Raw genomic sequence first — 20,193 nt, 5'->3', positions numbered from 1 at the left:
AAGGTAGGAATTTTGTATTTACTGTTTAAGAGCAATATGTCATGTTGTTCACACTTTAATCTAATCTTCTCCCACTGTGATAATGTGGCTGCTGAGACTGTTGCTCTACTTGGAACAAATGCTACCTCTTTCCTATGAGATTGAATCTAAATTTACAGTGTACGTGGGGATGGCAGCCAAGCGAAGAGCTGTACCCTGCTCTCCCAGTGCTTTTCCAGGCGGACGCCTTCGAGATGTCCTCAGTGCCTCATTCTCCCAGCGACAGGGATGATAAACCTGCAGTAAAAGTAGTGGACTAGTACATAGTTTGGCTACAGTTTTCCTGTACGACGTTGAGCACTCATTTCTCTTTGCCTTTGTCCCTCGATCTGTGAGATGACTGAAATGTTTTTATTTCTCCATCTCTTAACTGTCTTGCCCAGTGGTTGTCGATCCTTAAGCCTGGTTCCAAGCACTGTAGGATGTTTGTAACCTGTGCTTAGCACGATGGCCGCAGATCTTAGGCGAAGTCTCTGTGCACTGTTGTAATACAAGCAAAGACAAGAAAGTGTTATTTAAATATGCACTGAAATACTGTGTTTGCCATCTGCAAAACTATCCTACTAACACAGTACTATGGATCTAACACTAGTAAAAAACAAGAGGCAATATTAATTTTAAAAGTTTACTTTTAAGAGCACAGGGTCCAGATGAGCTGTCCCTGCGTTCAACCCATTCTTCATCATGTTCCTTTCATCCTTCCTGTTCCTCTCTGTTCCAGCCTGTCAATGTTGTGGCTAGGTGTAGTCAAGGCTAGTTCAGAGACTGCTCCCCAGTGAGACACATGGAGCACTGGAGCTCTGCATTTGACTTTACATACAGGCTAGTAAACAAAACAGTGCCAGAGCACTGCCCAGGGCACCGTTCTTCAATTGCACGTACTGTTACAGTGTTAGAAAGGTCCCTGGCATGGTGTTGGCCAATGTCAAATAGTACTCCCCAAGCAATTCCTACAAGCACCTTCTGGATTAGCATGGACCAGGGACAAGTTTTGAAGGGTAAGAGTTCCCCTGCCACGGACACAAGCCGTGCCAAGCCAGCTGGTACCCATGGATGGAGCGGCAATCTCCACGGTGTCCAGGTCATACCTTCCTTCCGAGGTGCCTTTATGGTCCAGGTGCTCTTGGGAGGAGGGAGGGTGGCTGCACCCCACCTCTCTGTGCCTTTGCAAGATAAGAAATGTGTTCCTAACTAGGGCGTGCTTTTGGTTGACCCATTTTAATATTCACACGGTAGATGTAAGCAGAAGTAAACTGCCAGAAAGGAGCGTAAGTCATAGCCATTGCTGTTCGGTGCTGGTTAAAGACCGTGTATTCCCTTAAATGGTTTAGCTGCTTCCATGGATTTGCTGAAAAGTACTTAGAATAAAGCAGTTTATTTTCTAGGACAGGACATTTTAAAATCCAGTCGCTTATTATCAGCTTTTCCAAGCAGAATTTGTGCCAGCTAATCCAGTTGTTTGCGGAGAGGTGGCTACTGCAATTTATGCCTAAGTGCTAAACAATACAAATTCAGCCAGTGGGGAAGCATTTGCTCGCAAAGCATCAGGAAAAAGAGCTCTAATATTGTGGTCCACGGGTCTCGTCTTTAGCCGGGGCTTGTCAGAGGCCTGTTATCAAAGTCAGCCGGGATGTCGCAGGCGAAGGATGGTACAGCGAGCAACTTACCACAGTTCTCTGCCAACATCCAGCCGATTAAAATGATGTGAGCTGTAGCTGTTACTTGGAATAATGGGGATGAAGCCGCTGTAATAGATCATTGTAACAGAATCAATTCCCCCCACTTTGAAAGTGAAATCTCATATTTTGCTGCAGTGTGTGCATACACACCTCTTTTATTTGTACAGCAACAGAAGGAGTGAGCTGTTCATTGACGTTATCTTCTGGCATCCATCTCCGACCTCCTCCTGCGTGGCGGAGCAGGATCCCCACCTATGTCGTCCCATCCTCGGGGGTGCCCAGGGCAGACTCTTGGTGACAGCATTGAGGGCTTAGCGTCAGGCGTTTCTTGCGGGGCATCCTCTGCCGCCACCTCTGCTGATTAACTTGCCAGAGAGAGCGAGAGAGCAAACTGTCCAGCCTTTGAAGGTGATGTCTGCATCCTCAGCCCAGCGCATTTATAACCTTCTGTTAGGGTACGCATCCGCTCAGACTCGGGCATTCATAAATGAATAAATTCCAGCAAAACGTCATGCTGCAGGTTCTCGGAGCTCCCGGCAGAGTGTCAGCCCTTCCTGTTAGAGGCAGCAGGAGGCACCTGCAGCAGCAGCAGCAGCCAAGGAGCCATAAGTAACAAGAGAAATGGGAGAATTTTTGACTAATAATATGTTGTTGTGGTTTGTCCTGGCAGGCAGCTAAAACATTTGCTAACTCTTTCCCCCCAGTGGGATGGGGGAGACAATTGGGGAAAAAAAAGTAATACTCATGGGTTGAGATAAAGACAGTTTAGTAGGACAGAAAAGGAAGATAACAACAACAACAACAATAAAATATACAAAACAAGTGATGCACAGCACAATTGCTTACTGCCTGCAGACGGATGCCCCGCTAGTTCCCGAGCTGTGGTCCCGCCCCTGGCCAGCTTCCCCGAAGTTCTATACTGAGCGTGACATCACATGGTATGGAATATCCCTTCGGCCAGTTTGAGTCAGCTGGCCTGGCCGTGTCCCCTCCCGGCTTCTTGTGCAGTGCCAGCCTCCTTGATTTTGTGTAAGCATTGCCTAGCCACAATCAAAACATCAGTGTGTTACCAACATTACTCTCATCCTAAATCCAAAACACGGCACTATACCAGCTGCTAGGAAGAAAATGAACTCTGCCCCAGCTGAAACCAGGACATACGTCCACGCCCCATACTAAAAGTTAGCTAAGTACAATGTATTTTAGAAAACATCCCTATAATGGGAAGGTACAAAGGAAAGTATGGTTTAACTGGGGAAGCAACACTCTTCCACTTTGTATTAGTAAAAGTTAGTGATGGAGTCTCAGAATAATAGATCTCCTAGTTTGCCTAAATAAATAAATACATTATGAAATACATTTGCTCTTAGTAGTTTGCGTGTGCTATGCTAAATGACAGTTTATCTTGCTTCCAGTTGCACTTCAAAGCAAATTAGCAAGCTGTTGCTATTGCTTTACTTTGTGCATGCTCACAATTAATTGTTAAATACAAATTTAGAGTTGCCTCTTCCTCTTCAGCAAGAATTACCCATGAAAATGGCAGAAACTTTCTCTTTTATGCAAGTCTCAATGGATGTCTGAAACTTCTTTTTCTTTTTTATAAATAGTGTATTCCTAAATGAAGATAATTGTCTCTTGCGGTAGAAGTGTTGGGGGAAAAAAAAACCCAGCATAAACCAGGCTTATAATATTTTTACTGTCTTACTTTTATTTGAAATACTTTGTGGGTTTTGATGCCTGGAAACTTTATCACCATCTCTGTCATGGATTGACTGCTGGCAGACAAACAGATAATTTTGATTACATTTTCCCAGTATTTAATCTTTTCCTCTCTTCTGTTTAATCTCACTTTGCCTTTATAAGGAGGATGAACTTTGAGTCACCTGGACTATTCCTTCATATCCTCTTGGCTTGTCTCTTAATTATTCAGTATTAGCAGAGGGATTTTTACCCTGCCTCACCCTTTCCTTCCACTTTCCACAACATTTTTTATTTTTTTAGTCTTCTGGGGTTTATTTTTGTTTTGATGTCTTTGGTACTGGTATATACAGTGAGATACAAGACTGGCCAAAACATGGATCACAGACAGGTACTAGAGCCCTTGCCTGTATATCACTAGATGTTGGCAGTCACTTCCCTTGTCGAGTCTTCTACAAGGACTTGAGATGCTGCTCAGGGCCTTAAAAATCACACCCTCTAAAGGCATATGAATTCAGGCACATAAAATTGTCTGATTTAAAACAGAATCAATGAGATTAAAGTGAAGACAGTCTCATAACAAACTCTGTGGAATGGAGCTGGATAAACCCTTGTAAATGTACCCAATTTTCATCTGTCTCTCTGCTAAAACTGCAGTTTTTCTGTGTTCCTCATGCCATATCTGTATTTTATCTTTTCTTTCGTCCTGTCCGTAGTGCTGTCAAAGAGTCTGCCTTCGCATGGGACTCGGGGATAGTCAGACCGTGCGGTGCAATTTGCACACGTGATGAATGGACAGGCAAAATTAAAAACAGTCTTCCTAAATGCTCTTAATTTTGTTTGTTTAAAAAAAGTCTGGGGGAGTGATCCATTGTTGCAGCACATCAGCTTCTACTACAGTGCTATAGACTTTGCAACCGATGGTTAACTAGGAAAAGGACATATTTACTGAAATGCATGTGTTTGCCAAACGGTTTAAGCAGAGCACTTAGATTAACTGATAACTTTTGCTTAAGAGCTTGATTATTGAATAGATAGCCATGTTTTTTTAATGAAGTTACTATTTTTTTTTTTTCATGAAGTCACAGATTGCCTTGTTCCACATGTTGAAGATGCAGAGATTCATAACAAGACATACAGGACTGGAGATAAGTTAATAATCAGCTGTCATGAAGGATTCCAGATCCGTTACCCTGACTTAGACAACATGGTTTCAATATGTCAAGACGATGGAACATGGGATAATCTGCCCATTTGTCAAGGTTTAGTACACCAGCACATCCTGTTTTATAGCTCATGCACCTTGTGATAGTTTGCCAATATTTTTTTCGACAGTCGTAAGGATGTCAGTGATCCGCTAAGCTCCACTGTACAGTATTTGACTAGCGCTGCTGCTTAGGGTTCTTTGATTTCTCCTCCCCATTGCTCACTGCAGGAAAGAATATGCCACTTTCTGAACATACCCGTACTTAAAATACTACCTTAAACGTTGCTTTTTGTTTGCTAGTCTAAAAGCTGACACAGATACATTGCATTTAAAAAAAATCCGGGTTAAATCAGCCAAAGGTTCAGCAAAAGGTCTGATGGGCAACTGACATTTTTGCACCAATTAATTTCTGTAAAGATATACGCTTCTAACTGCAATTTACATTTCTTTGCCTTTTGCTGCGGTCAGGGGTAGAGGAGAGAAGCTGGAACCTGCTCTTCTGTTGAAATTTTCAGCAGAGTTGTTGATCATGTGCACAGTCCATTAAACCCAGTATTTCAGTATTGACTGAAAATTGGGGGTGTGCACGGGAATGATTTTGGCCAGAAATGCCATTAGCTGTAGAACGAGCAGCATTAGTAGTGCCAGCTTCGCTCAGACTGCGAGAAACGGCTGGGGGTAAGCCAGCTTTGGTGAAGGGAAATTCAATAACCCTGGGCTGCTATTGCCTTTCCGTTTCTAACACGCATGTGTTAGTACCATTGACTTGGTTTTAAGCAATTCATGTCTCGGTAACAAGCTTGACTAGCTGAACAGCGCCGAGAGATTTTAACTGTCTGTGCTAAGGAGAAGACGGGGTTTGTATTAACTTTCCTCAAACCCATCCGTCGTCTCCCAAAGCTGACAGGTCTCTGTACGCACGCAATTACAGCGTCACACCGATTTGTAGAGCCTGGGCAGGTGGGCAAGGGAGCTGGGACGCTTCTCGGGAGTGACGGTGGCAGGGCTTGGCGTTTCTGCTGTGAAGTGATGGGATGGGTGGGCGCCAGAGTCGGAAGTTACAGGAGTTTAGTTTGCATGGGTCTCCATGGCGAGGACCCTCAGTTTGGGGCACATCAAACTGTGTCTCAAGGTCTTGTCGTAGACTATGGTGCAGGCATGTAGAAATTTAGGGCTAGCTCAGTGTATCTGAAGAGGGCCAGCAAAGCCCAAGAGGTTTTCACAAACCCATAAAAAAGTGGGCACTAGTTTTGGGGTGTCTTATTGGCAATGGCGTGGTGTGTGGCAGTATGACGTATACAGCCCATTTTTGGGAGTGGGCACACCTCACATCTGATCAAGGTAGTTTAAGACTCTTGCAGTTGAGTGAGATGGATACTCAAAAGATTAATTTGTAGGTACTGTATTTGCCAAAGTTCCAGGTGGAAAGTTTGAGAGAGCCAGTTTTAACTGGGTAAGCAAAAGTACCCCTTGGCTTGCTGCTTTCTTCTCTTGCTGTATTTATACTACGAAACACAATCAATTGCTGCTACTCAATATTCAATATTAACTGCTTTTAAAAATAAAAGCAATGCCACTAAAACTTATGAAATCGATTGCACGAGAGCAGTGCTGTAGCTACCAGACAGGTAGAGAATAGGCAATTCAGATTCAAGCATCTGCCATATTTTGCCAAATTCTGTAACCCTGATCCAAAATTGACTCCTGAATTTTCTTTTTGCTCTGTCAAGCACTAATAACATCAAAGGCATTTGTCTACTTGCACTAGGTAAGCTGTCAATTACATTTCTATGGCCTTTTGATTACAGCGGGCAGGGGAGTCTCATGACACCAAGATGCCTTTTTCTGGCAGAGCAGCGGGAAAGGATTGTAGAGTGTGTAAGAATCCAACCTCAGACTATTTTTGCCACGAGATACTCATGACAGTTACTGATGTGGAATGATGTGAATTACTTAGTAAAAGAAAAAAAAGAGTCAAAATGAAGTTTTCAAGCAGCTTGAGGTGTTTAGAGATTCAGGGATTTTCACAAATACTCGGCGCTCACACAAATTCAGGTAAATCTCTGTCCTGCATCAAAGGAACCCAATGAGCATTAACATTCTGAGCCAGCAGGATGAAATTTTCCCTGATACAGTTCAGAGGACAGTAAGCTTGGTCTTGCTCAGGCAGTCTGCGCTTTTTCTTTCTGTCCCACTGGAGGCTGCTTATATCGCCCTGCTTGGTTCGCGGGAGCCGGTATGTTGTGCGTGGGGCATGCAGGGGTACGAGTAGTAGCCAGGAGATGGGATGCTTGAAGCTTTGTCGAAGCAGAGAGATAACCAGCTAGTCAAACAGCTATCAAAACCATTGCTCTGGTAGGACAGTGTGCTGTAAAAAGCTTTCAGGCTTTTTCTGTTGTTTTCTTTTGCTTTCGTCCCTCTCCCTCAAAAGACCATTGCAAGGAAATAACCACTTGAAGTGCTGCCGAGACTTTTTATTTTAGATGCCAGCATCTTACAACAAGTTCTCAGACTGATATTAGTTTCCCCCTCAGACTGAAAATTATGAGAGTCCTATGAACATCTTTCACAAATTCCTAGTAGTGGCAAGAGACCTATTTATGGATTGCCATAATGCAGCTCCTATTAGTCTCATAACTTTATAATATTATTTTTTATTCCCTGATTACCAGTCATCTTTCCCCTACATTATTGCAAATTAAAAAAATCAACAGTATTAAGTATTACCCAGAGGGTCATTTTTAAGGCCATGAGGGTTTTTTTTTTGTCCTCTAGTACCAACTCCTACCTACATACCAGCTCAAAACAGACTCTGAACGTATGCGAATGACATGTTATAAAACCATGTCATCTATTAAATTCACTGCTCTTTCTTGCACTAAATATGGCTGGTGACCATTTAACTGTCACAGCTCAGTACCATCCATGGTACAAATCCCTCAGAAGTAATTCCAGACGTAGAACGTCGTCTCTGACTGCATTTACAGTTTCTGGTGATAACAGGTACCTTAACTTTTTGATAACCTAATCTGAGACCTCGTTCAGCGTTTATCATGGGACTGCTCATCGTAAATCACGTCACTTTAGACTTTCTCAAACTGGAATTTCAAAATCGTTAATTCTGTCTGCAAATCTTTTACAGCTGTGTGCACTTTGTCACAGGAGCAGTTTTAATAGGAAAGATGGTTTACATGCCTGTCAGTTTTAAGAGGAGGAATAAAACTCATGGTTTATACAAATGACAATCTTTATTTATTAAAGATTCTACCTCAAAAAGAAATTGCCATCTGCTAAACCAGTGAATGTTTGTGAAACAAAATACTGTCATTTTCAGTAAACCTTTCCTGGCTTTGCTGAGAGTGAATCCCACGCTAGCAAAGCGTGTGGGCTAAACAATGAAAGGGTTTGAAACAGGATGACGAGACACATGTAGCTGAGGGAGGTTACACGAGCATGCCGTTCATAGCAGAGCAGATGAAAAATATCACACTCTTCAATTTAGGAATTAGAACCAAGACGTGTGAAGATGACTGAGATGATAAGCACCTTATAATAAAAGATACCTCCCTCTTCTTAATTTGCAGGTTGCCTGAGGCCATTGGTTCTTCCTCATAGTTACATTAACGTATCTGAGTTCGAGTCCTCCTTCCCCGTAGGAACAGTGGTGTATTATCAATGCTTCCCTGGATATAAACTAGAAGGGGCAGAGTTCCTTGAGTGCATGTATAACCTTATCTGGTCAGATAGCCCACCTAGGTGCCTTGACGTGGAAGGTAAATGTCTTATTGTTTGTTTTTCTTTCAATTTCGCAAAATCGGCATGCTCTGTATGATTTTTAACTCAGGGCTATAACCACAGTTATGCCATATGTAATGGTTCCGCAGGCCACGTAGAGCGTATCTGGGTTTTGCTGCGTGCAACCCGTTGTGGTTCGCTGCGCCATTAGCTCTTGGTGTTCCCTAACTAATGTTTGCTCTCTCGGTGTCTGAAATGCAAGAGAGGGAGCTCTTAACAATGATTGCTTTGCCCTTAAAATGTAAATTCTTTGCAGCTTTTGTAATAAAAATACCGCGGAAGTTACAGAATTCACATTTGTGTGCAGATGGTCAGAGTTTCTATAGATACGGATAGATTTCCATGATAAACTGAAAAATACTGCATAGAAGCTCTTAGTTTGGGCTATGCCAGCTGCAAACATTATTCAGTGCTACACGATGCTGCATGCTTGAATATTTGTTGTCTCTCATAGTAGTTAACCTTAAAGAAGGATTTGCAACTAAAATGACTGAGCTAATTTATTGATTAGGAACATAAAAACCATTCAGTGTGAAACAGAGGTAAATCGTACCGAGCCAAAAGGAATAATCTGTGGCTATAGCTGCAGTGCTGGAATGGAGGATACTGTAGTGCATTGCTATTTGCATCCCATACATCTAAAACAAAGGTACCGAATGGATTGCTCCATACGCTGTCAAAACCTTGTGAACTACCTTCCTCCGTCTTCATACTGCACCTTGAATGAAACATCCTAGGAGGTCATCAGAATCAAAATACATCCTCTGCATTTCACTCCCCTAAAAGGACTACATTTTTGCTCTATTTCAAGCCTGTAAGGAAGCTATCTATATGTAGAATTTAGCTAAAAGCAATTACAGGAATTCATATGTGATGCTTATGTCACTGAGCTAAATGCTAAGCGTTCTGGAAGTGCAAAAATTTGCCAGCATCAACAAAGTGATATACTGCACCAAAATAATAAAATGATCCTTATTTTTAACTGACAATTCAAGTTTTATATTCAGAAATACCTTGGCAATTTTGGAATGACATAACAAGATGATATTATTATTATTATTATTATTATTATTATTATTATTATTATTATTATTTAGTACACCATAAAAGATTAATACTAAATCAGGTCTGTGGGAGCCATTTTTAGAATGTTTGTCTGTTGTTGTTTATAGCATGGAAAATACATTAAAAAATCAGAAGGACCCTGTTAGGCTTAATCCAAATAGTATAACTGTTTTGATAAAAATGACAATTCTCCAGTTAGGAAGATAAGAGCATTAAAATACAGAAACTCAAGTGTATGAAAGGGAAAAAAGTTGTGTCTTACCCTCACTCAACCCAGGTGAGCATTCCAGCTCCTATAAAAATACCTGGGAAAGCTCATGTGCTCATTGTTTATTGCTTGTATTATGAAGTCATGGAGACGCTCTTTTTTCTTGATAATTTAAAACATGAGATAAGAACCGCTGCCCTGGCAGTTCCACGTATAAATAAGATGTCAAAAGTTATCATCCCCAGTCAACTACGGTAACGTGTGATGGGAGATCAGTGTGTGGCGGCTGCTGGGTCAAGGCCATCTGGGAGGCCTCCTGAGTTTTGATTTAGATCCAGCTTCCCTTTTCATCGCTTTCTTATTGCTCTCTCTGAATGTTAAAACTTTCCGTGGGGATTTCACGTTGGCGTCCCACCTGCGCACGCGTGGAGTGAACCGCAGGAGACCAATGTCGGGAGCGTAACGCTTGCGAGAGCGGGTTCTCCTCAGCTTCGGGGCTGTCCCTGCTTCTCTTGGGGCGGAAGAGAGAGCAGCATCGCTAGAAGGTCACCCCTGACAGCTCCCCTTGTGAACGCTGTTGTAGGGATGCTTCAGCTGGTATGCAGCGAACTTCAAAATTAAATCTGGATGGGGTAAAGCCACTTGAGGTGCCCTTGTTTGAAAGCGTTAGTTCAAGTGATTTATGCAAGGAGGGCCAGACTCCGGGAATCTTGTTACAATCCACTGCTCTTAATTAGTGGACGAAACTCCCTCCCTGCATATTTTTTATTCTGCACCTTGCAATCAATGTCAAGCTCGTTTTTCAGCGGTCCTTTTATGTGTAAGGTATAATCTCGCCAAGCAGTATTTTTCACAGAGGAAATCTGCAAATAACAAATTAATTCCATTTATTTATTTCCACGATCAAATCAAAATTTATTCTAATAACATTTCCTGCTCAGTATTTTAATATGCTAACAATTAAAAGCGAATGGTTGTTAGGAAGCTCTAGTAAACCATTTTACAGCTTTTACTCTGCTATAAATAATGCTGTTTACAGCTTTCTCATTTTGATATATGTTCTTCAAGCCTTCACGGAAGGAATTTCTTAAACGTGTGTGTATAATCACACAAATGCTATATGTCCATCTCATGATTTTTTTCCCTCTTCTTTGTTAGGCCAAATAAATTCTGAATTAAAGGTTTGTAGCTCCATTTCAGTAAAAAGTTACACCAGGGAGCAGTCAGCTCCCATCCTACAGCACAATTTCTAATGCTCCAGTCCAGTCTCGTTCTCAATATTGCCAAGCGCGGTGCTTCCACAGACTCTGGCAAGAGACTGATTTTTTTTTTTGCTGATAGGGAAGAAGGTTTTCCTGATAATTAAGATCACTGTTGCTTTAGCCACAGCAGTGCCAAAAAACCGAGTTACCTGGTACTGAAGTGCAGCCAACGCAACTGCGGGGTTACGCAGCGGCTTCTCACAAACAGCTGTTCCCATCTGAGCAGGGAAGTTGTTATAGCTCAGGCAAAGAAGGATGCCTCTCGCTCAGATTGCCGAGTATTTACTGGTATGAGATCCTCTTCTTAAATGCTTGTGCCTTTGCCAAATTTAAAACATTTGGATTGATTTTTTTTTTTTTGGAGTGTCTTTCTCAAGCTGAATCATTTGGGAAGCTTCAGTTGAAATGGTCCGGCTGCATCTGAGAATGATGGTAGAGGAAATTGTGTTGTTTTACCAGTGTTAGAAAATTTTACGGTCATTTAGAGGATGAGATGAAGCATCTTAACACTGAATTCTTTTTCTCCTTTAATTCCTTGATTTACATCTTTAACTTTTTTAATATCCTTTTTTCTAGTGGAATTCCATAATTATGCAAAAGGGTTTTTAAATTTCTTTTGTACTGAAATTTGTTAGAGCCTTCCAAGTATATATGAAAATCTAAGGAAAATGTTAATTTACTTATTTATATGATGTTTAACTTACCAATTTGGGGTTAATCATCCATCTGTAGAAATTAATGTGGGTTAGTGATCACCTTCTGTAAAATCAGATATGCAAAAGATGGGGGGGAAAAAAACCCCTTAAACTGAAGATTACCACATGAGGTATCAACATTAATTGTAAAATCAGATAGCTTCCAAAAACATTGGAGGAAAGCAAACATTTGAAAATATCCTGGTATGGAACTCTGTGAAATGAAATGTATAGAACTACAAAATGTTTATGAGATGATACTTTAAGGTGAATAAGAGATTACACAGGATTTGGAGAAATTAAAAAAAAAAAAAAAGTCTGGCCATTAGTATTTTGGGAACATGTTCTGCATACGATTACACACCTTGCCATCTGGAGTCTGTATTTAAATCTTTCACGCCCTTTGGAAGACTTCCAGGAAGATGTTAAGGAATAGTTCTTATAAAGAACTGGGGGGAAAGCAGGCAGAGAGAGGAAAGGCTGGGAGAATGGGATCATGGCGCTGATGCTATAATATGAAGCAGTCGTATGGATAGTGGAACTGGGAATTCCTGGCTTCGTATTTAAGACTAAAAGGGAAACCAGGTTGATCGAATTTGCAAACAACAGACATGATCCTGTTACCTGGAATGTCTGGTTTCAGCGTCATCCCAGCTGAACACAACAGCCGGTCCTGCAGGAAATCAGATACATCACAATATGTAGATTCTCTAGCTGAAGTCAAGCTTGAAAGAATGTTAAATAGAAAATATTTCAAATTTTTGTAGGTAGATTAAAAATAAAAATGAAACAAACATGAGGAATAGGTCTCAAAGGGGCGATTCAATGAGTAGAAGGGAGGAAAAAGAGAGAGGAAAACTGAAGGCATTTCAGAACTCTGTATATAAAACCACCTCATTGTGAGGGGAGGTGAAAAGGTACAACGCTAAGCTAACAACTGATTACAGAAGGGATCCTGCAAGTTATAGAAGCTATGAGAGAAAGACAGGAGAAGGAAGGAGTTAAGAAAATGGCATAACAAACCAGAAGAAGTGCAGGAGAACGTAAAACCCCCAACCTAGAGCACCCAGAAAGTTTGGAAGAATAAAAGGAGGTTAGTCATATGAGAAAACCAGCAAGTGTGCTACAGACAAACAAATATTCTGGATGGGCAGGAATACAAGACAGAGCTTTAAACTGATTCTGTTCAGAAATCTGAGGACAGACACTCGGAGAGAGGGTCTGATAATGCTGACATAGAACCTAGAAAATAAAGAGCATAAAAGAGCACCGGAAGAGGGTGATATTACAGGTGACATGCCATAGCCGCTTAATCCTACAAAACAAAGTAGCTTAAACTTTCTACCCAATTACATGCAGGATACTTTGAAGGAAAGCTTCAAAAAAAAATCTTCATTCTTACATAACAATTGCTAATGCCAGAAATTGTGATTGACACCGAGCTACATGTTTGATAAACTATGCCCTTAAAATATTTTAAATTCTTGATGAAACATAGAGCAATACACTGAGAAAAATAGATACAAGTCAGTCTGTAATCATTTAATGTTCAGGAGTGAGAATAAAGCAATCCTAAGCCTGAGATACCGTACATTGGTACGAACGGATTTCTCTCGGTGTTTCCTTGTTGACACTGAGAAGGCTTTAGATAAATTCCAACATGACAGACTGATGCATATCCTCAGGGAAGATAATGTTGATGCAGCAGATCTCCAACAGATAAAAATCCTGTAGAGCGAGCAGAGGGCAGCAATACAAGCAAGTTGTGAAACACTGTGGTATTAAGAAATTAAGAGAGGTACACCAGGATTCTGTTCCATGTTTACACCTACTCAGCTCACAGGCAGGAGGGAGAATAAATCAAGTGTCGCTCAACTGCCAAAGAGGTCATCCAAGTTAACTGAACTAACGTTAACCAAAGACGCATTGATAGCCTTGTTTTTGATAGCTCACACTAGAGTGGTGTTTCAGAATATATTCACTGCCTGGAGCAATACTTCTTGCAACTCAGGAACGACAGCCAGCAGTAAATGCTCGAATAGCAGCAGCCGACAATATTTGTAAGCACCTTCACCTGGGCAACACCTTTACGTTGGGGACACCTTTAGTCTGATGGCCAAAGGTTGAAATAGGCTGATAGCCTTTTGCCCTGGGGGTGATTAACTCGTAGAAAGCAAGTGTGATGAAGAAGTTTAAAAGGATAATTCTCTTTTAAAGAAGTCATTCAATAATTCTCCCTGTTTCAGCACTGTAGACGGTTACTTCGTCTACACCTGAGAACGCAGATAGAACTCCCTGTATGAGTGTGCCAGTCGTACACTTTAAGGAGCTGCTCATAGGCAACTTGCAATATCTGGATTTTTGTGCTGTTGGAGAATGCTGGAATTCATCCGTACACCTTTACCCACAGCTGAAGAGGTGTGGAAAAGAATTGAATCCAGAAAGAGCACAGTGACATGAAATACTAGGCAGACAAGTCATATTCTTCTGTGGACGTACTGCTTAATCCAATCTCTTAACTCCGGCAAGTGTATTGCAAAGTGAAACAGAAAGAAAACCAGAGCGCGTTTCAAGACAGGATGATACACAAAAGTGGACATTTTACAGCTCTCTTTATAAGGGGTGGAGGTTTAGAGAACAGTCGCCAAGTTGAAGACATTGTTTGAAGAAGATAAATACTATTGTTCTGAGTGACTGCTCCTTTTCTGCATTTCGTAGAAATCTTCTTTGATCTTGGCTGTGATTGAAATAGATGCCTTCTCCGCTCTCCCTAGTTTTTCAAGAAAGCAACAGAACAACAACTTGTAATCAGTTTCTTTTATGTCTTCTGTTTCGGCTTGATGCACAGGACTGTCACAGTAAATCATTGTTTTACACCTGCTCTATCGCCTGGGTACCTTTCAGAAACTCCTTAGCATTTCCCGAATCAGCCAGACATCCCAACTTTTTTATGGAGCCATAATTTCTGCCTTGAAGTTCCACATTAGCTGCCAGATGCATGTAGTATTTTATCCATGGTGCTTTAAATATGCTGAGGATTAGGTGGGGGAAAGCAGACAAAATTTCTCCCCGAAGGCTGTTTTATAATATTAATCTTTAACTGTATCTGGCAGGGCTCCTCGGAAAGGAAAGGCACACTACATTGTCTACCTTGAAATCAAGTATCTCTGTGCGTTATGGAAACGTACATTCAATTTGGCTACACAGCGCAATCACAGAACGTCTTCCACAAATGGAGGAAACTGTCGCTACAGACTCTCTGCATTAGGAAGTCTGCTCACTGCGTAGGTTTGTTCACTTCCAGAAATACAAAGCAATATTTAAAGGGCGGCAGTTTCACCGCTCAGTGTAGGCAGGCACTTGATAACTAAACATAAATAACAGAAACCAATACTCTTCCGTGCCTCCCTAGTCTTGTAAGCAGGTTTGTGGTATTGCGGTGCTAATAGCACCTGCTGGTTTTCCTCCACAATTTTTTTTTCCTAGTAGCATTCCATTGGGAATGAGACTTTGTGCTTTTCCTTCTCTCAAGCGGTATAGTTTGATTTCCTCAGCCTTCAGCTAAGCCCTGGAATATAGCTCGTCCGTTCCGGCAAGTCCAGCTGGATTTGGCATTCCAGTCTCATCCCTGATGACTGGTGTGGGTGACGCCACACAGGTTCAAGGGATTCTTGCTTATGGAGAAAAAGGGGTTAAAATAGCATAAAAACATTGATATGTCTAGCTCACAGTGAGCGCTGGCTTCTTCAGACATCCCTGTCAGGTGCTTTTATCTGTCTGGTTGTCTTAGCCAGCTTCCCAACAGCTCTCTCTCCCTCCTCCACCTCCATTCTACTTCTAAGCACTTTGACCTTTTCAGGTCTGGGGTCCTCCTGTGATGCCTGTCAAATATCCAAACCTTGACTTATTTTGAAGCTCGCTGATTCCATCCTGTTAGGTGTCTATGCAGTCCCCAGCATCTGCTTCTCAAAGTCCTCAAAAGACCATTACTGATCATAAAGTCAGCTGCTCATGAGAAAAGGAAGAAACAAAACTAGAAGAGATGAAGAAAACTAAAACGATCTGCTGTAAATGAGACCACAGTGCTCCAAGCACTCCCATGTGAATAATGAGTATAAATATTTCCTTAAACATAATTATGGGCCTCTTGCTAAAAGAACTCCTCACTGTCTATTGCTGCAAACTCGTCATCAATTTTTTGTAGTTTAAATTAAAATTGCGCTTTTTAACTTAGAATTTACAGGAGAAAGGTCACTTGGAGTGTGTTTCATCCCGTATCTGTTGTGAAATGCATTTGAAACTAAAGACTTTGGCATTAAGATCAACGTTTCAGAGGTTGCTGTGCCGGGAATGGCAGGACTGTTGAGGACGAGCGTGTATTTGGCGTGATGCTCCTGCAGGAGCTCAGCTGACTGGAACTGCAAAGCGGGCTCCCTAATTTGTAACTCCAGTAACAAGGAAGCTCTGTGTACGATAAGTGATTGTAAATCACCTTCTGCTTCCGTTTAGGAATCATCTGATATGAAACTACTATTAAAATAGGCTTGAAACTAGTTCTATACCGTTTCATTTAGGCTCATACAGCTGGTGCCAGCGATAGCAATATTCAGCAAGATGGTGTTTGTCAAAGCTAGACCAGAGAAGCAGCTTTTCATTAAAAACTTAATTATTCAATTCATTTCACACTCTGTAGCATGTGAAAAGTGCTTCTCACTGTGTGCATGCTGAAAGGCTTACCTCGCTGTTGTAACTGGTACAAAATTACCCAGAGGTGAGTGTCTAGGGGTAGAACAAGCAGCTTGGAGCCAGGAGACCCAGGGCATGTTCCAAGCTGCTTCATCATTGACTTGCTGAATGGTCTAGAAGAAGTTGCTTAACTGTTAGGTGTCCTTTCAGAAGAAAATGCGTGGGTGGCATTGTGAAGGTTAAGTAATTGAAAAAGGTTAAGATTGAAAAGAATTTGGAAATTATTGGCTAAGGATAACAATATTTTTAATAAATCTTGATGTAGGCTTTCAGTAAATTTGCTGGCAACTTCAGAGTTCAAAATAAGCATCTTTTATCTTTGTTATTTCAAGTCATGTCTACTTTCAGGCTTAATAGGAGTTACTTCATATATTATTGCTAACTTAGTTTTTTCCACTATTATTTCTATTCTGGTATTACTCTTGGTGCTGCTGCTGTTTTGCTTTGGGAATGAGTAATCAGAAAAGTTCCTCAAAGCATGTCTTCACTTTCAAAGCACAAATTCAGTGGCCACAAAGTTTTTCTCCCTTGTCCCAGTACAGCTATAACATGCACTAATTCTCCCTTCACTGTGCTGGCAGCATTTGTTACAGGAATATATCATTAGAATATTGCTGAGCTGATGTTCACGATAAATGAAAAGTTATTCTAGTAAAGCTTCCTGTTCTGCCTACATTTCTAGAGTGTCATTAGAAATAAATTCTCATTAAGCAGCTGCTCTAGACTGAGATCATTTGACAGGACTTATTTTAAAACAACTGGGTTTGCTACTTCCTTCCTTTTACAAACCTCCTAATTTCTTCTTCAGGCTCTCAACTGGATATGACTGGTTGAGTCCAACAGTTTTTCTTCCATCCTGCTTACAGTACTGGACGATTTAGTGGAAATTGTTTCACAACTTTAGAATTAAAATACTTTTGGTTTTCCATTACTATAAATTAAAATCTAAGTATAAAATAGAAAAATCCTTTTTTAACCTTTAAAGTGCAGAAGTAGTTTCCTTTTCCTCCTCTTCTTCCTGTTGGCCCCCTTCCTCCATGCGTTTCCCTATTTGATATTGCACTGGAAATACCAATTTTTGTCCACCAGTTTTTGTTTTGAGATCTTTTTGGTGAACAAATAAAATCAGTAAATTCTCTAAACAGTATAGTGTCTTTAGAGTTTAAAAATCCACAACTAACAGCTACCTGGTTTTGACCACCACTGATTTATTTTCTTTTTGCTTGTTGTTTTTTACAAACTCTTAACCATTAAGAAACATTTTCCTTTGTGAAAGATGCTAATACCATCAGTTGTTCCATCAATCGAATATAGGATATAGGCATTACATTCCCCTCCGTACTGACCATGCTATGTGTTGTTACGTGTATGTGAGAGGATGAGGAGCTTGAAATTAGGGCTCTGTACTGTGCAGTGCAAGTGTGATTCATGTGTGGGTAATACCTGTGGAAATGAGAAGGGCTGTCAGGTGAACTGGACAAGAATTGAGGTATATGAGAAAAAGGCTTCTTGGTTGAGTGTGTTTTTTATTCTGAAGGTCTGAAGGGTGATGACACTGTAATAACCAAGGAACCAAGTTTTATTAGCACAGTGTTCATAAAGAAGCAGGAAAAGGAGGAAACATAATCTTCATCTTCTACGATCCTGTAAAAAATTGAATTTTCAAATCCTACGTACACAAGCATGCATTTGTACGAAGGCAGTATATGGAAAAGGATCCATACAGTGGATCCTGAAGCCAGCCAGTAAAGCCTTAGGGGGGGACCAGGCCACCCTGGATGGGAAGAGTCAGACCTGCTGGGACATACCCTGCTGTGGTCCCATGCACCATATCATGGCTCGAATTAAACAGCGGTTGGAATGCAGTAGCCAGATGACAGATGTCCAAATTTCTCGTGTTAATTAGTGTCCTGATATGTACAAGAACAACAAGGGAGGGTCAGGAGAAGCTCTTCTAGTTTGTGCACAAACCAGACAGCATGTCCACCTCTCTGATTACTGTCTAGCACGATACACCAGCGTTTTCCCCACACATTGGAACTGGCAGGTTTTTATCTTTCTCATCATGAAGTTTCATCTTAATCTTGTCTCACTCTTTGCATAGTGAGCAGACATTCACAGTGCGTTTGGAAGAAGTGTTATTTTTGATTAGGTGCAAATGTTGCTAACCCTGTCCACTGTCCATCCCTCTGTCAAAGAGAAAATGGCTCGCCTTACCCTGGGTTTTGCTGCTACCCCAGCTAACCAAGCAACTGGTGGCCTACAAGAAAGGCAGACTAGTAGCTAGAGAAAAACATACTATGCAAAAAATCAAAGGTGGAAAATAGGCTTCTTGCTTATTCCTACCCCTTTTTTATAAGTAAGTGCCCTGTATTTCAAGTCATTTTTGCTTTTTTTTTTTTTTGGATCACATACAAAAGCTGGGCAAAACCTGAATAATTTACCTCCTGCCTACTTTGACCAAAAACTAAACCAACTGGTGGACTAAAATGAAGGTTTTGAGCACTGTAAGTATCTGTAACTCCACTGTTTTCTCTCTACCAGTGGCTTTTAAAAAGTGACATGACCTCTTTATTCCATGCCATCAATGTTAATTGAGAATATGCTAATGCCAAAAAATCTTCCCTCCCTCCTACAGTTCCAGTGTCAACAGTGCAGAATTACTGCAGCATCCTCTGGGCAGTGTTTAAAAAGCTTCTTGACCGTAAGGGGTGGGAAAAATTACTGGGTGAACCCCATTTATTCCTCCAGCGCCTGGGCAGTAAGCGCCCGCAGCCGGCGTCACCCTGGCAGGGACCCCGGTCTAAGGGATGCGGCCATCATGCTGCGGAGGCTGCAACGGAGGGGGCACGCCGGGGGCAGACCCGCCTTTGCCTTTCGCTGTGCTGTCTCTTGCAGGGAACCCAGAAAGCCAGGCTTGGGGTCTTGGCACCTCAGGACAGCTCACAAAAAGGGGGGGCTGCCTGCAGGCACACCCGCAGGTGGGACATACTCTGTTGTCTTTTGTTATAAAAAGCTCTCCTATTAGCCTGAAACAGGTCCTCTGCTCCAAGCCAGTATTTGACAGTGTTTGTAACACAAGGCTCAGCTCCCCAGGTTTTAAGCTCTACCTGAGAGCACTAATCTTACGTTAAAATCAATCAGAAGAGAAAGTCCATAGCTCATCTCAGAGGAGAGCCCTCAGCTCCAGCAGCTCCTAAGGGCAGGCGGGGAAGTCCATCGAATCAAATGAGGAATTCCTCCCTTCAACTTCCTTGAGTAACAGGCGTCTCGAGCATCCCGGAAGGGATTTGTTTGCCATAAAACACACTTGTTCTTTCTTTTTGATGAACGATTCAGCTTTTCAGCTGAGAATGCTGAGCTGTAAAGTTCATGTAAGTCCCCTTACAGTCTGTGGCCAATTGCTCTATAGAGGCTGACACGGAGAACCACCACAGATGACATGCTGCAGAACCACCAGCAGACACTGCCTGAATTATGTGCGTCCCTCTGACAAGCTCCGAAGTCAAGGACATACACATGTGGTCTTTTAATGTTGGTCGTCAGAAGATACGACTGGATTATCCATGGTGGATGTTGCAGTTAGCGCACTGAAGTCTCAAAAGCCTTGTAAAGTTAAGATGCTGAAAGCTATTGCTAGTAAAGATTTGGTGTCACGTTTAAGAACAGCACCTAGGGCTTTTTTTTGAGCTATGAGAACTTCCTGAAGTAGAATTCACTTGTCTCTGTGATTATTTATGGTTCATACTGCTGTCGGCTTTGAGAGTGAAAATATACTTGTCAGACACAATTTTATTTT

General features: G+C 41.5%; 1 protein-coding gene across 3 annotated transcripts in view; it reads left to right on the top strand.

The window, feature by feature from the left end:
• Positions 1 to 20,193, top strand: part of SUSD4 (sushi domain containing 4) — a 75,116-nt gene that overhangs the window by 46,257 nt on the left and 8,666 nt on the right. For 2 of the 3 annotated variants that reach the window (XM_054821952.1, XM_054821951.1), the window contains exons 4-5: positions 4,499 to 4,678; positions 8,208 to 8,396. In XM_054821952.1, coding sequence (XP_054677927.1) covers positions 4,499 to 4,678; positions 8,208 to 8,396 — 369 coding nt within the window. The remainder of the gene's footprint in view (positions 1 to 4,498; positions 4,679 to 8,207; positions 8,397 to 20,193) is intronic. The other variant, XM_054821953.1, reaches the window with a different exon arrangement.

Source organism: Grus americana, chromosome 3 (genome assembly GCF_028858705.1).
Source record: "Grus americana isolate bGruAme1 chromosome 3, bGruAme1.mat, whole genome shotgun sequence".
Taxonomy (NCBI): domain Eukaryota; kingdom Metazoa; phylum Chordata; class Aves; order Gruiformes; family Gruidae; genus Grus; species Grus americana.
This window is presented reverse-complemented; position numbering and strand designations above follow the sequence as displayed.